This window comes from Brettanomyces nanus, chromosome 4, assembly GCF_011074865.1.
Source record: "Brettanomyces nanus chromosome 4, complete sequence".
NCBI lineage: Eukaryota > Fungi > Ascomycota > Pichiomycetes > Pichiales > Pichiaceae > Brettanomyces > Brettanomyces nanus.
The window spans coordinates 53658-66598 of NC_052377.1; the positions used below are offsets into that span (position 1 = coordinate 53658).

General features: G+C 40.3%; 6 protein-coding genes and 1 non-coding gene across 7 annotated transcripts; 3 read left to right on the plus strand and 4 right to left on the minus strand.

Moving 5' to 3' along the window:
• Nucleotides 1–1305: 1305 nt before the first annotated feature.
• Nucleotides 1306–3112, minus strand: FOA43_003233 (uncharacterized protein; the record flags this gene model as incomplete). The annotated part of the gene is made up of 2 exons (XM_038923487.1): nt 1306–2867; nt 3109–3112. The coding sequence occupies 2 exons, from the start codon at nt 3110–3112 to the stop codon at nt 1306–1308; spliced, it is 1566 nt and encodes a 521-aa protein (XP_038779415.1).
• A 147-nt stretch (nt 3113–3259) lies between these two features.
• Nucleotides 3260–4952, minus strand: FOA43_003234 (uncharacterized protein; the record flags this gene model as incomplete). Its single annotated transcript, XM_038923488.1, has 2 exons — nt 3260–4832; nt 4948–4952. The coding sequence occupies 2 exons, from the start codon at nt 4950–4952 to the stop codon at nt 3260–3262; spliced, it is 1578 nt and encodes a 525-aa protein (XP_038779416.1).
• Nucleotides 4953–6121: 1169 nt separating this feature from the next.
• Nucleotides 6122–6964, minus strand: FOA43_003235 (uncharacterized protein; the record flags this gene model as incomplete). The annotated part of the gene is made up of 1 exon (XM_038923489.1): nt 6122–6964. One exon carries the CDS (start codon nt 6962–6964, stop codon nt 6122–6124), a length of 843 nt encoding a protein of 280 aa, XP_038779417.1.
• Nucleotides 6965–8081: 1117 nt separating this feature from the next.
• On the plus strand, nt 8082–8154 carry FOA43_003236. Its single transcript has one exon. It is a non-coding gene; the product is annotated as a tRNA-Lys (tRNA).
• Nucleotides 8155–8296: 142 nt separating this feature from the next.
• On the plus strand, nt 8297–10717 carry ERB1 (Ribosome biogenesis protein erb1; the record flags this gene model as incomplete). Its single annotated transcript, XM_038923490.1, has 1 exon — nt 8297–10717. The coding sequence occupies one exon, from the start codon at nt 8297–8299 to the stop codon at nt 10715–10717; it is 2421 nt and encodes an 806-aa protein (XP_038779418.1).
• A 264-nt stretch (nt 10718–10981) lies between these two features.
• FOA43_003238 (uncharacterized protein) lies at nt 10982–11647 on the plus strand (the record flags this gene model as incomplete). Its single annotated transcript, XM_038923491.1, has 1 exon — nt 10982–11647. One exon carries the CDS (start codon nt 10982–10984, stop codon nt 11645–11647), a length of 666 nt encoding a protein of 221 aa, XP_038779419.1.
• A 34-nt stretch (nt 11648–11681) lies between these two features.
• FOA43_003239 (uncharacterized protein) lies at nt 11682–12083 on the minus strand (the record flags this gene model as incomplete). Its single annotated transcript, XM_038923492.1, has 2 exons — nt 11682–11986; nt 12077–12083. The coding sequence occupies 2 exons, from the start codon at nt 12081–12083 to the stop codon at nt 11682–11684; spliced, it is 312 nt and encodes a 103-aa protein (XP_038779420.1).
• Between the last annotated feature and the right edge of the window lie 858 nt (nt 12084–12941).

Sequence of the window (12941 nt, forward strand, 5' to 3'; positions counted from 1 at the left end):
CCGGATTTACATGCGAAATTCTTTAAGGTTCGCGGATTACTTTTCTTTTTTATTATTTACCTATGCTCTGAACCCGACGAGCAACTTTGAACAAAGAGGTTGCCCGCTTAGGAATGCTAACAATAGATCATGGGGTCATCCATTTGATTATTTACCCAAGTGGTTTTTCTTTTTTTGTAACTCCTTGACTGTTTGACTATCTTCCTTCCCTGTGGTTGTGCATAGTTGCACCCAACGAGTATACATAATCAAAAGGAAATCACAAGGAAATCAGAAGGCCGGTGGTGTGGTGGTATACTTCGGAAGCCTTCTTAAGGAAATAGGGAGGGACAGAAAAATGAAAGATCTACTGCTCCTTTCATTGCTATCTAGCCTTCATACATGTATTAGGCAACTACACAGGTCATATCTGCTTTGATTTCAAACATTCAAAGATATCCTTTTCTGTAGGGTGTCTATTTAGGTCGATATTCAAAGCTTCTTTTCTCAGTACCTTATGTCAAACATACACAATATTTTTAGATAATGGATATCCAATTTGCACTAACAATTCAGAATGCGTAAACCCTATTGCATGCCTCTAAATTTCACATCCGGGGGCTTGCACTCCTTCTATTATCACACCTTCATAGACCCTTTCCCAATAATATAATCAGGCTACAGTTAGTATATGTACCAATCAAAATTGTGTCTTGATACTAAGTGCAGTGGTTCAAAGAATTGGGAAAATGTAAGTGATAAATAAACGTATATCAGTGGCTAGTCCAGCGGTTCAAGTACTCTTACACCAAATTAATAAGGTATTACGAGAAAATTGTGTCAATAACACCGTAAAAGCCAAATGAAATCTAGGAACATTCGATACCGATCGAGTTGCACTCACGACTCAAAAGCTCCGTGCATTTTATAGCAAATACAAACATAGTGGCACATAAGGTTCAAAGATTTTGTTAAGTTGTCTGTAAATGGTTATATTGAATATTTGATAGATTGTGTAGACATGGTATCACATTGAATTGATTGGGTGTATACTGCAATTATATTTACAAAACTGAAAAGAAGTCTTGCCCAGTATGAGATCAGAAGGCGCTATGAAATTAATGAATTATTTCAATAAGCCCAGATAAGCACATTGACACTATCTGATTTTTGAAGGTAATCTTTGAACACCTTAAATTCAAGGAACCTTAATATTAATTTCATGGCTTCTAGACGGGTGTTAAAACTTGAAGACTGAAGAAGTCGATGTGATCACTTCTGGGGTTAACTTAAAAAGTACCTAGAAAACACTATCTGAGACCAAATTCAACGCAACAAGCTACTTATATACTTAGTCAATTCTAAGCATTTCTCTTCTTCCAATCTGTTACAGACGACTTGAAGTGCAACAGGACCACCTTCAAACTTGGTTAAATTATCTGAGTAAGTTTGGTGCACCTTTTTGTCTAATTCAGATACATATTGTGTTTTCAAAATAGGTCCGTCTACGGATATCTCGCATCTGGTTACGGGAAAGGTCGAAGCTGAATAATCCAAGCCATTCCAGATAGCGGTACATGGCAAGGGAACGACACCATCCTTGAGACATGCAGGAAATGGCGATACCGGCATGATAATTGCATCAATTCTTCCATGATCACAATGGGTATTCCAAAGATCAAGATATTGTTGAGCCAAAGTGGTTCTCTTACTCTGAAGTTGCCAAAGCTCTGATACAGGCATATCGCGAGCCTTTGGAAACCACTTTGAGAGCATTTTATCAACCGGTTCATTTGTTTTTTCAATGATCTTTAAAATGCCTTTAAACCCATTGGCTTCATAGAATGGATATATAGCCTCTCTAATTTCCTTGAGATAGGTAGCCGGCCAGTCAATAGTATAGTGACCAGCATCCTTCACTGCCTTTTTGACAATACCGAGTCCTCGAAGTACAGGAGGGGTTGCCGATGTTAAGCCATCCTGATCTAGGAAACCAACAATGAGCTTCCTTTCAGCAATATGATATGGTTTATATTTAAGTGGAATACACGAGCAATCATATAGCCTGTAAGGTTGCGAATCCACAATGGCCTTGAAACCATACTGCACGTTCTCAAGGTGATGGGACAGTAGGCCATAGACAGTACGGACGGACTCTTGTCCTTGCTGCCCAGAGGCTGTTCCAAAGCAAGGTATTCTACCAAATGATGGCTTGATGGAATAGACGTTATTCAAGCCAGCAGGATGTCTTACGGAACCACCAATATCAGAGCCAACACCAAAGCACGAACCTCCGAGAGCAGCAATTGCACCTTCACCTCCAGACGATCCACCGTTGTTAAGATACTTTCGGTTATATGGATTCAAAGTTCTTCCCCAAAGCTCGTTTGTGGTTTCCGAGTACATCATTCCAGATGATGTATTACTCTTGCAAATGATAATACCTCCGAGATCTTTGAGTAGTTTCACAATGACCGAATCATGTTCCTCGAGCTGCTCAGCAAGAGCTGCAAAGCCCATCGATGTGCTAAGCCCAGTAACCCGGATATTGTCTTTCAAAGATATAATCACTCCATGCAAAGGACCGCAGAGATCCCCTGTTTTTCGGAAATAGCAGTCCTGCTTTTTGGCTTCATCAAGAGCCTCCTCGAAACGTACCTCTGTGATACAGTTAACAAGTTGCTGTGCCAACGCAACCCTATGAAAATAAGCCAAAGCAATCCTTTCAACATTAGTTTCACCTGAAAAGTAGAGATTCCTTAATTTAGACACAGGGATCTCTGTCAAATATCTGTTTTCCTCGGAGATGAGATCGGTGGTGTCGAGAAACTTAGAAACATCGTTCAACTGATCAACAGTTGGAAGCTCTTCCGAAGAGACATAATATTCTTTTAACTTTTCGTCTCTCTGCTTCAACTTAAATTGCCGAATATCCTCCCAATTCATCCTTACCCTTATGCCAAAGAGTTTTCAACAGGAAAAAACAGTGATGGACATCCGATGAAAAATATCAGATCTTCTTACCACCCCTTGTTCCCAACCTCTGATCGGGAGTTCTATTCCGAGATTCCGAGATATCTTGTATTTCTATATTTAGAGTAACCAGTTGGAACTCTTACAATTGAATACGCATATAAGAGGTTATTATGTCAATATTTCTTTGAATAAACAAACTAGTTTACATGGATATTAGTATGTAGATAAGCATGTAAATAAAGAAGTAACCCAAATAGCTAGAAAATAACAAAAACCGAGTACGGATCCAAAATTAACCACGGACTCACAAGACGTAACGGAAGTCCTTATTCTGGATATCTGTAAGATCTTTCATACCATTAAGAACACCCTCATGTCTTTCTTCATTTTTGACATCCTCAAGTTGAACAACACCGTACTTGGCATCTCTTTTCTTATTCTCCCAGACAAGATATAATCTGAAGCAAACCGCAATAGCGAAACATGCACAGAAGCAGCCTAAATTTGTGGCCAAAGCTTTGGTGTACTTCGGAGCATCGGCGGAAATAAAACAGAATGGACCAATAATGTTACCGACGGAGAAGAAAATAAGCAAGTACATACTCATAGTAGCACGTTTGGTATGACCAGCATAATTGGATCCGATGATAGATAAAGTGAACGGCCAGACGACGGCATAGGAATTAATCATCCAGTAAGCAAACACACGTCCCCATTTGGCACCATGATCCTCGGTAGCGTAGACGGCAGAAAGACCAGCAATTGCCAATAATAAAGGACATGACATACCGATTGTTCTGAGATTGTTGTGCCTTGAGGCAAAATAGGAGTAGATAAGCATCTGACCAGAAGAGAAAAAGGAACTGCCAACCGAGATAGCAATAGACTGCACTCTGTTGTGAACAATATCACTTAAGACCAAAGTACCAAAGTTTGTCAATCCTCCATTTGGAATCATAGACAATACAATAAAGGCAACCAAGAACCAGGTCTTCGGATCGAGGGTACATTCCCACATTTGACTATACTTCCAGTCGCTGGTCTTAGTACCCATCATATTCTGGGAAACTCTCTTGATAGCAATGATTTTTTCCTCCTTGTTCAAGAAACGTGCATTTTTTGGAGAGTCAGGAATCATTACTAGCCAAATGCAAGCAACAGTGATAGAGCAGAGACCCAAAACAAGATAGACCATCTGCCATTCACTTAGGTGAGAGTTATGAGCAAAACCCAAACCATAGGAAATGAAACTGAAGATAACATAGAAAATACCTTGCATGGAACCCCAGAACATGGTTCTGGTGACCTGTTCTTTTCTTGTATAGAATAAAGATGTGAACAAAACAAAGCCACCAGAGATAGGGGCCTCAAAAACACCTAGCAAGAATCTGCAAACAAGAATACCGGCGTAGTTTGTACAGCCAATATGACCAAACATGATGACACCCCATAGGAGAGTAGAGATGGAAATAACTTTACCGACAGGGAACCGTTGTAACAAGTACGAAGCAGGATATTGCGCACCCAAGTAACCAAAATAGAAAATCGCAGAAACCCAACTATAATCATCACCAACTAGATTCAAGTCTTCTTTAAAGTTAAGAAGGACTGCCCAACCTAATGCAGCCTTATCGACATAATTAATACCATAAAGGGTACATAAAATCCACATCATATGGTAGTCAAACTTCCTGGCAACACGTGTAGATTCCTTCTGGTCAATTTCATCATTAAGCCCGCCTTCTTTAAACAAATCAAAGTTTTCATCCTTAATATCGTCATAGGAGTCTTCATTTTGAACACCCTCCTCTTCTGAAATCTTTCTGACCTCAATATCGAGGTCTGGTGTTTTAGATCTTGTATCTGAATCAGTCATCCTTTCTAATATGAGACAAGAGACTCAACTTGACCTAAAATTTGATAACAAGTTGGTGGCAATGATGTAGATATAAGCACGCACACATATAGTTTATATTCATAAGTGAAATATACTCCATTCTTATTTTAAACTCTCTCATGATTATCCGGAAAAGAAGTCCCGATGTTTAACAATGCAATCTCTGAAATAAACCCTTTCCCATACTCCGTCCGAATCTGGAAATAGAAACGATTTTATGTTGATTGACAAACCCTTTTCGATAAGTGGTGAATATTCTGCATCGCGCCAATCATATCACTTTCGGCTATTCCCGAGGAAATAGATAGCGAAACGTGTGCGCGAATAAAAAAGAAGGTGCATGCTTATCTTGAAGCCCATTTTATGAAAATCTGGAATAAAAAGAGAGAAAAAGATCAAACGTTTAGCCGCAAAAGAAGTGCCGAGGAAGTGCCCCTAAGTTTTGATCTCCGTGCCTCACCTGACTAACTTTCCAGAATGTTTGTACCAGCTGATATGCTTTTCTATATCAGACGTTTTCCAAAGGTAAGCATTATTTCAGATAACCGGATATCACTGGGGCAAGGGGTCATATATTAACAGAGCTGATAGTACTGATAGGAGATGCTGAGAGTTTTTAAGGTGCATTACATACATAAGGCAACGATTACTACTGTAAATTTCTAGTAGATTTATGATACGATCTACATATGCAAACCCGAAAGACTATCTCTATCAGTTGCCTATGAGAGGTAAAAGCCATCCCAAGATTTCGATTTGAGAAAGAGTCACACGAAACTTATCAGAAAACACGACACAAGAGTTTTTGATGTAGACTGTACTGCCCTAGGCTAATGATCACAATTTATGTCCACAAATGATTGACCAGTAATCGAACTTCATATAGAATTTGATGCATCAATATTTGCAGAATAGCATTCTAGCTTCCTAAAGATAATTTGAGTTCCTTCGAAGATAAGAATGACTTGTACTCAAGACCATTGGAACAGTTTAGACCTGTCTAGAGCCTTTCAAAATAACCAAACTCTACTGCTACTGGCACCAAATTAAAAGTTTCGGTAAATTTCGAACCCCAATGTAATCTGCTGATTGCTCAGTCTTCGGTGAAAATTCAGGCAACTGTCAACGGATGAACCACTCTATTACATAAATGAAACATCATGGCATAGCTAGAGAATTTACAATGAAGCTTACCTATAAAACCCAAAGAGAATTAAAAATAAACAAATTGTGTCAAAGGTGAATCAAATCTAATTCATTTAACTAAACTTAGATTACAGCCAGAAGAAAAGTAGCAAATGCTAAAATTCCGCTATCGACAATAAAAGCACGACCTGCACCGTCAGATGACGAGGATGAAGAAGAGGAAGTGCCTGAAGTGGTAGCAGTTGAGCTCATACCAGACATTCCACTCATATCGGCCGTACTAGCCATATCGGACATGCCAGACATATCGGACATATCAGACATACCACTCATACCACTCATACCACTCATACCACTCATACCAGACATACCTGCCATTTCATCTGCTGTAGTTGATGACATGTTCATGGTCTTGGAGAACATAGCATCCAAGATGGTAAAGGTAGAAATATTGTCGAATCTGGTGGAAGCAATCTCATTGTCAATATCGGACTGAAAGTACATATCAACATCGGTGGTATTCGAACACTGACTTCCATTATATACAGGACCTTCTTCGTCAACGACTATATCAACGCAGTTGTACATGTAAGTGTACTCGCCTTCTTTTTTTGAGTTACCTGCAAAAATGACTTGCAAAGTACCAGTCTGGTTAGCAATATCATACTTTGAAGGGAGAGTTAAAGCTGGTATGCAGAAGTTAGCAGCAGCCTCCATCTGCCAAGGTTTGTAAAGGAGAACGCTAAAATCATTATCCGTACTGCAGTCATCACCTGGACAGAAGTAGATGCTTGCAACCGACTTGTTATGCTCAATATAGAGGTCCATTGGCGATCCTTCAGGATTCCATTTATATCTGGGAAGAACAACGGAATTGTCACCGCCACAGGGACCCGTTGTTTGAGTATCCCAGTTAGTTGCATTTCTTTCACCAGGATACGGAATTCTAAAGTGGGCATGAACCATAGAGGCAAGCAAGATAGTAAATAGAGTACTTTGAAATAACATGGCTTCTTAGATTTTTGAAGATTTTACTTCCTCAACACTGCAATCAACGAGAAACAAAGATCCACTTATATATCTGGTACAGGGACTAATATTATAAATCTCAAATCAGCTCATTTTCTTCAATAGAATGAGTTATATTCAATAGTCATCCCTTTATAATTGGCTGAAATATAAAAATCTGGAACTTTTGATCCTTCGTTCACGGAAACAATGCCAATGTCGATGCCGTTCTTGCCAAAAAGATTCATAAATTGCTCATCTTTTCCTAAACAGTCCGCAATACTTTTAGACCCGAAAAAATTTGACGTTAAACGTTCATCACCAGCTTGAAAAAACTGTTCACCTCAATACTCATCATGAATGCAAGATTCTTTTGTTAGAATCATTGGAAGTTGGCGTTAGATAACCAATCAGGGAGTCATCCTGAAATAGTTTACTCAAAAAAGGATGCGAAGTAGTATGAAAGCTTTATATGATCTCACGGTGTTTATTTTTTAGTCTTTTCCTTCTTTTATAGCAGTATTTTCGCCTACTTCTTCATCTTTCTCACGGATTAATTTGGTGAAGTTCACTATTTACTACATGATGTTTTCTGGGTGGAATTATCGGTAGCAAATGCTTTCATCAGGAATGCCTGCTGACAGCGTACAAGTTCCATCGGTGATTATGAAAGATAAAATACTTTATTTGAATGAATCCTTAATATTAGACATTTGAATTTTCACCGGAATCCACCAACATAGACTATCCCAACTATACTGCTCCAATGTATCTACAGTAGACAACTTCTATTCAGAGAGAGGAGCGCGCATTTTCAATCAGTTCATACCTTTTCATTGACTTCAGCAAACCACCAAGACCAGGAACCTTTCCCGACAAGAGGTTTCGATGCTCAAGACATCTCGGGTTTTGACTACTATCATCACCTATACCATATATAAGATGACAGCACCCTTAAACTACGACAAGAATACATTCGTAATTAGCACAATTTCTGCAACATAAATATTATGCCTTCTTTTGACATACTAAAGTTGTACTCATCACAATCAGAGTGGGCTAATAAAGCCAATATGCCTTGCTAGCTCAATCGGTAGAGCGTGTGACTCTTAATCACAAGGTTGCGGGTTCAATCCCCGCGTAGGGCTGGTATATTTTTTAAAAAAGAATTATTTTTTTTCATTTTGAAAGAAAAAAAAAATCTTAAAATTTTTTTCAGATGGATTTTCAGATCTTAACAAAGGAAAAGAATTAAGTTCTTTTTACGATCTAGAACATTAGGAACTGAAGATGACTTCCAGAAAGAGAAATCATAGAGAGGACGAGGTAGAAGAAGAGGAAGAGGAAGAGGAAGAATTTGAAGTTAACGGACTAATCGATGCTGATGAAAGCGGCAGTGAAAGCGAAGTTGAGAAGAAAAACGAAGATAAAGATTTCGATGACGATGAAAAAAACGCTCCAGAATCAGATGACTCGGATGCAGAACTTGACAGGCTTTTGAGAGAGGAGGATGAAGAAGAAAAGGAATCAGAGGATGGTAATTCTAGCGATTTTGAGGATGCAGTCGAGGATACACGTTCTATTACAGACAAGCTATCAGGAATGAAGCTAAGGACATTATCTAGTGGCTCGTTAAACTCGATCGGGGAAAGAAAGGGAAAATGGGCAGATGGAAACAGCCGTATATTGAAACCAGATATTGAACCGGTTTATGATTCGGATGATTCGGATGGCGAGCAGTATAACACTGTGGGAAACATACCGCTTTCAATTTACGATGAATATCCTCATATTGGATATGATATCAACGGTAAGAGAATTATGAGACCTGCCAAAGGCTCAGCATTGGAGCAGCTTTTGGAGAGTATCGATATTCCTGAAGGATGGACGGGATTGTTGGACAAAAACTCTGGTAAGGCATTGAATTTGACCGAAGAAGAACTTGAATTAATTCAGAAGATAGAGAAGAACGAAAATCCAAACGATAGAATTGACCCGTATGCTCCAACTATTGAATGGTTTACCAGTGAAGTGGAAGTAATGCCATTGATGGCCACACCAGAACCTAAGAGACGGTTTGTTCCATCCAAACACGAGGCCAAGAGAATCATGAAGATCGTCAAGGCCATAAGAGAGGGAAGAATCGTTCCTCCGAGCCAAAAAATCAAACAGGAGGAGGAGGAAGCTGAAATGGATTATGATCTTTGGGAAGGGGTTGATGACGAGATCTCTAAGGATCATATCATGACACTTAGAGCTCCTAAATTGGCACCTCCAACTAACGAGGAGAGTTATAATCCTCCGGAAGAGTATTTGCCTACTGAAGCTGAAAAGAAACAGTGGGAAGAGACTGATCCTATAGACAGAGAGCGCGGCTTCCTTCCAGAGAAATATGGTGCTCTCAGAAAGGTTCCTGGATACAGCGAGGCCATCAGAGAGAGATTTGAAAGGTGTTTGGACTTGTATTTGGCACCAAGAGTGAGGAAGAATAAGTTGAACATCGACCCAGAATCTCTTATTCCACAGTTGCCATCTCCTAAGGATTTAAGGCCTTTCCCAATACGCACATCTACGATATATGAAGGACACACAGGACGAATAAGAGCGTTGGCCATCGACCCTTCGGGAAACTGGTTGGCTACCGGATCCGATGACGGTACTGTGAGAATATGGGAAGTGTTAACAGGTAGAGAAGTGTTTAAGATCATAATTATTGAAGATGTGAAGGAGAACTCTGAAGATCACATTGAAGCCTTGGCTTGGAATCCTCTTTCAGATATCAGATTGTTAGCTATAGCTTGCGGTAGCAGTGTCTATTTGGTGGTTCCACCTATCTTTGGATATCAACTTGAAAATATGAGTAAGCTCAAGATTGAAAACGGTTGGGGATATGCCAAAACTGGTAGTGATAAGACCAAGATGGATGTTAATGAAGAGGACAATGACAAAGTGGCAACAAAGGCGGAGGCTGCCAAATGGCTCAAACCTACCGTATCACAGTCTGCACGTGACATTGCCTGTGTGATAGTCACCTCCAGAGGTAGCGGCAGTACGTCTAGCTCTGCCATCAAAAAGATTTCGTGGCATCACCGTGGTGATTACTTTGTTTCAGTTTCACCAGAGGGTGGAAACAAGGCTTCTGTGCTCATCCATCAATTATCGAAGCACGCATCTCAGTCACCATTTAGAAAATCGAAGGGCATCATTATGGATGCACAATTCCATCCTACTAAGCCTAGTCTAGTAGTGATGTCGCAGAGATACATTAGAATTTACGATCTCCAGCAACAGAAGCTGGAAAAGAAGTTGCTTCCGGGTGCAAGATGGCTTTCTTGCATGGATATTCATCCTAGAGGAGGCGATCACATCATTGCTGGTTCTTACGATAAACGAGTTCTCTGGCATGATCTGGATTTGAGTAACACGCCTTACAAGACGCTCAGATACCACGAAAAGGCAGTGAGATCGGTGTCGTTCCACAAAGGAGGCCTGCCACTATTTTGCTCAGCTTCCGATGATGGTTCCATCCACGTGTTCCATGCTACCATCTACGATGACTTGATGAGCAATCCATTACTAGTTCCACTCAAGAAGTTGACTGGACATAAGGTGATCAACTCGCTTGGTGTCTTGGATGTGTGCTGGCATCCCAAGGAAGCCTGGCTATTTTCCGCTGGTGCTGACTCTACTGCCAGATTGTGGACTAGTTAATTCAATCTATATATGTACTGATAAAAGTGCTCCAAAAGAAAAGTAGGTAAAACAAATAGAATACCTTCCAAAAATTGTCCGATGCCTCCGAAAAAAATAGATTTACGTTTTAGGCATACTATTTGGTTTCCTGTCAAAGCAGATATTTGTAGACACAAAACCGGGATATACTGATGAATCAACCTATATATAGTGCCGATTGTGCAGCATTCAGCATTGGAGTTGAAAGAGACAATAAGTAAACATTTCCTTGTAGTATTTTTAATGAAGTTCTTTTCTACTATACTTTCCCTCACCATAGTTGCAACCGCTGCCAGAGTTGCCAATGCAGAGGCAGATCCTCTTGCGTTCGCCAAAGCTCAAGGTGTGGCGATTGCAGATGATGATTCTGCATCTTATGACTGCCATTCTAATTGTGGTTATGCTATTCTTGCAGCCAGAAAATGCTCACCAGATGGAAACAGTGACTCTGACTACAACTCTACCTGTCTCTGTGAAGACAGCGAAACGTTTCTTTCTTTGGCACCTCAATGCTTGGACTGCGGCTGGTGTTTATGGTCTGACTATGCTGAGTATCTCACTTCGGCTTTCTCTGAGTGTGGCTTTTCTACTCAGCCAACTGGTACCGACTGTGCTGCTGAAAAGACTTCTTATATAGAGGAGTACGGTACTGCTGCTGTGACGAACTCGAACACTACTGCTGCTTCTTACTATGCTTCCCAGTATGCTGACTCAAGCTATTCAGCCAACTCTACTAGTATCACCGAGACTTCATTTTCTAACAGTACGGAGGAAACCACCGTTGCAACCTCTGCAATCAGCACAGAATCATCATCGTCTTCGTCTTCTTCGTCTTCTGCAATCGCGGCTACAAACTACATGACCAGCCTTGGTCCTATTGCTCTAGCAATCTCAATCTTACTTATGTAATTATATATTAATTCGGATTATATAATTGAAATGTCTAATAAAATACGGTGGAAGGCTTGTTAATGAAAGTTCCTGGAATCACATAGTCAAGATCATCGAATATCTCATCCAATCCCTCATAATAATCTTTGCTCCACTCACTTTGTTCGTCTAGCCAACTGGTTAGAATCTTCAAATCAACAAGCCTAGCAGAGCTAGAAGAAGGAGATAGAAAACGATTAGAAGGTTCAGCCGCCATATCGTCCTCAACTCCATTGGCCCTTCCAGCCATCTTAGTATTGCTTAAGATTGGAGGAGGATCGGTAATTTTGGTAAGAAGAAAAGCAGTAGCACCTTGTGCTAATGCAAAATATATCAGACTAAACCATAGAGGTGAATTAATCATTACAATATAGTTGAATAGGCTGAAGCCGAAAAGAGAACCAATACGAGACATATGCCATCTAGAGAGTTGAAGTCTGGTGAAAGGGAGCCTGCTTAAATAAGGTTCCAATAGAACAAACAAGAGCTGCTTGGAACCAAGAAGTGTGGTGATTATGAGGAGAGAGAAGTCCTGAGAAGGAAGCAGGCAGCACATCAGCAGAACAAAAAAGGCAGCCCATGTTCCTGTAGACGTATTCAAGAGCTGAAAAGCGGTGAATGGAAGCACAATTCTTCCTACAAAAGGGATTTTGGAGCAGAAATATGCAACCAGTACTTCGGTCGAAGCCAGGAGATAGCTGACAATGAAATTGACCAATCCTGTGCCATCAAATCCAACAGAAGAAGTTGCAAGTCTGATAAGTGCACTGATCGGCAACTGTAAAAATGCAACCGATGGTGAAGAAGCAAAGTTGCTATCCGAAGCAAATTGATAGTCTGTGTGCAGAAACCTGTCAGCATAAGTTCTGGGGGTGATGGATGACTTGGAATCTAAACGAGACCGACCAAGAATATCTGAATATTCAAAAGAAGACCAAAAAATGACGTCAAAATCGCTGTCAATGTACCTCAATGACATCACAATATAGGGCACCAGGTTGAGTAACCTGAGCTGAACAAAATTCATCAGATCGGCGACTATTATAGAGGTTTCAGGAGAAATCACATTGAACCATGACATTGCCTTCAAACCAAGGCTAATCAGAAACGTAGGGATCATAAAAATTCCGTATAATAGAAACCCCGATACCAATAGCCGCAGTGTTCTCCAACATAGAAGGCCGAGATCTCCTGTCAAGCCGGAATTGGCCATAGTTCTATAGGCGCCCACTATAGCGAGTTGGACGCCCCGGAATATGCTTACAAGATTGAA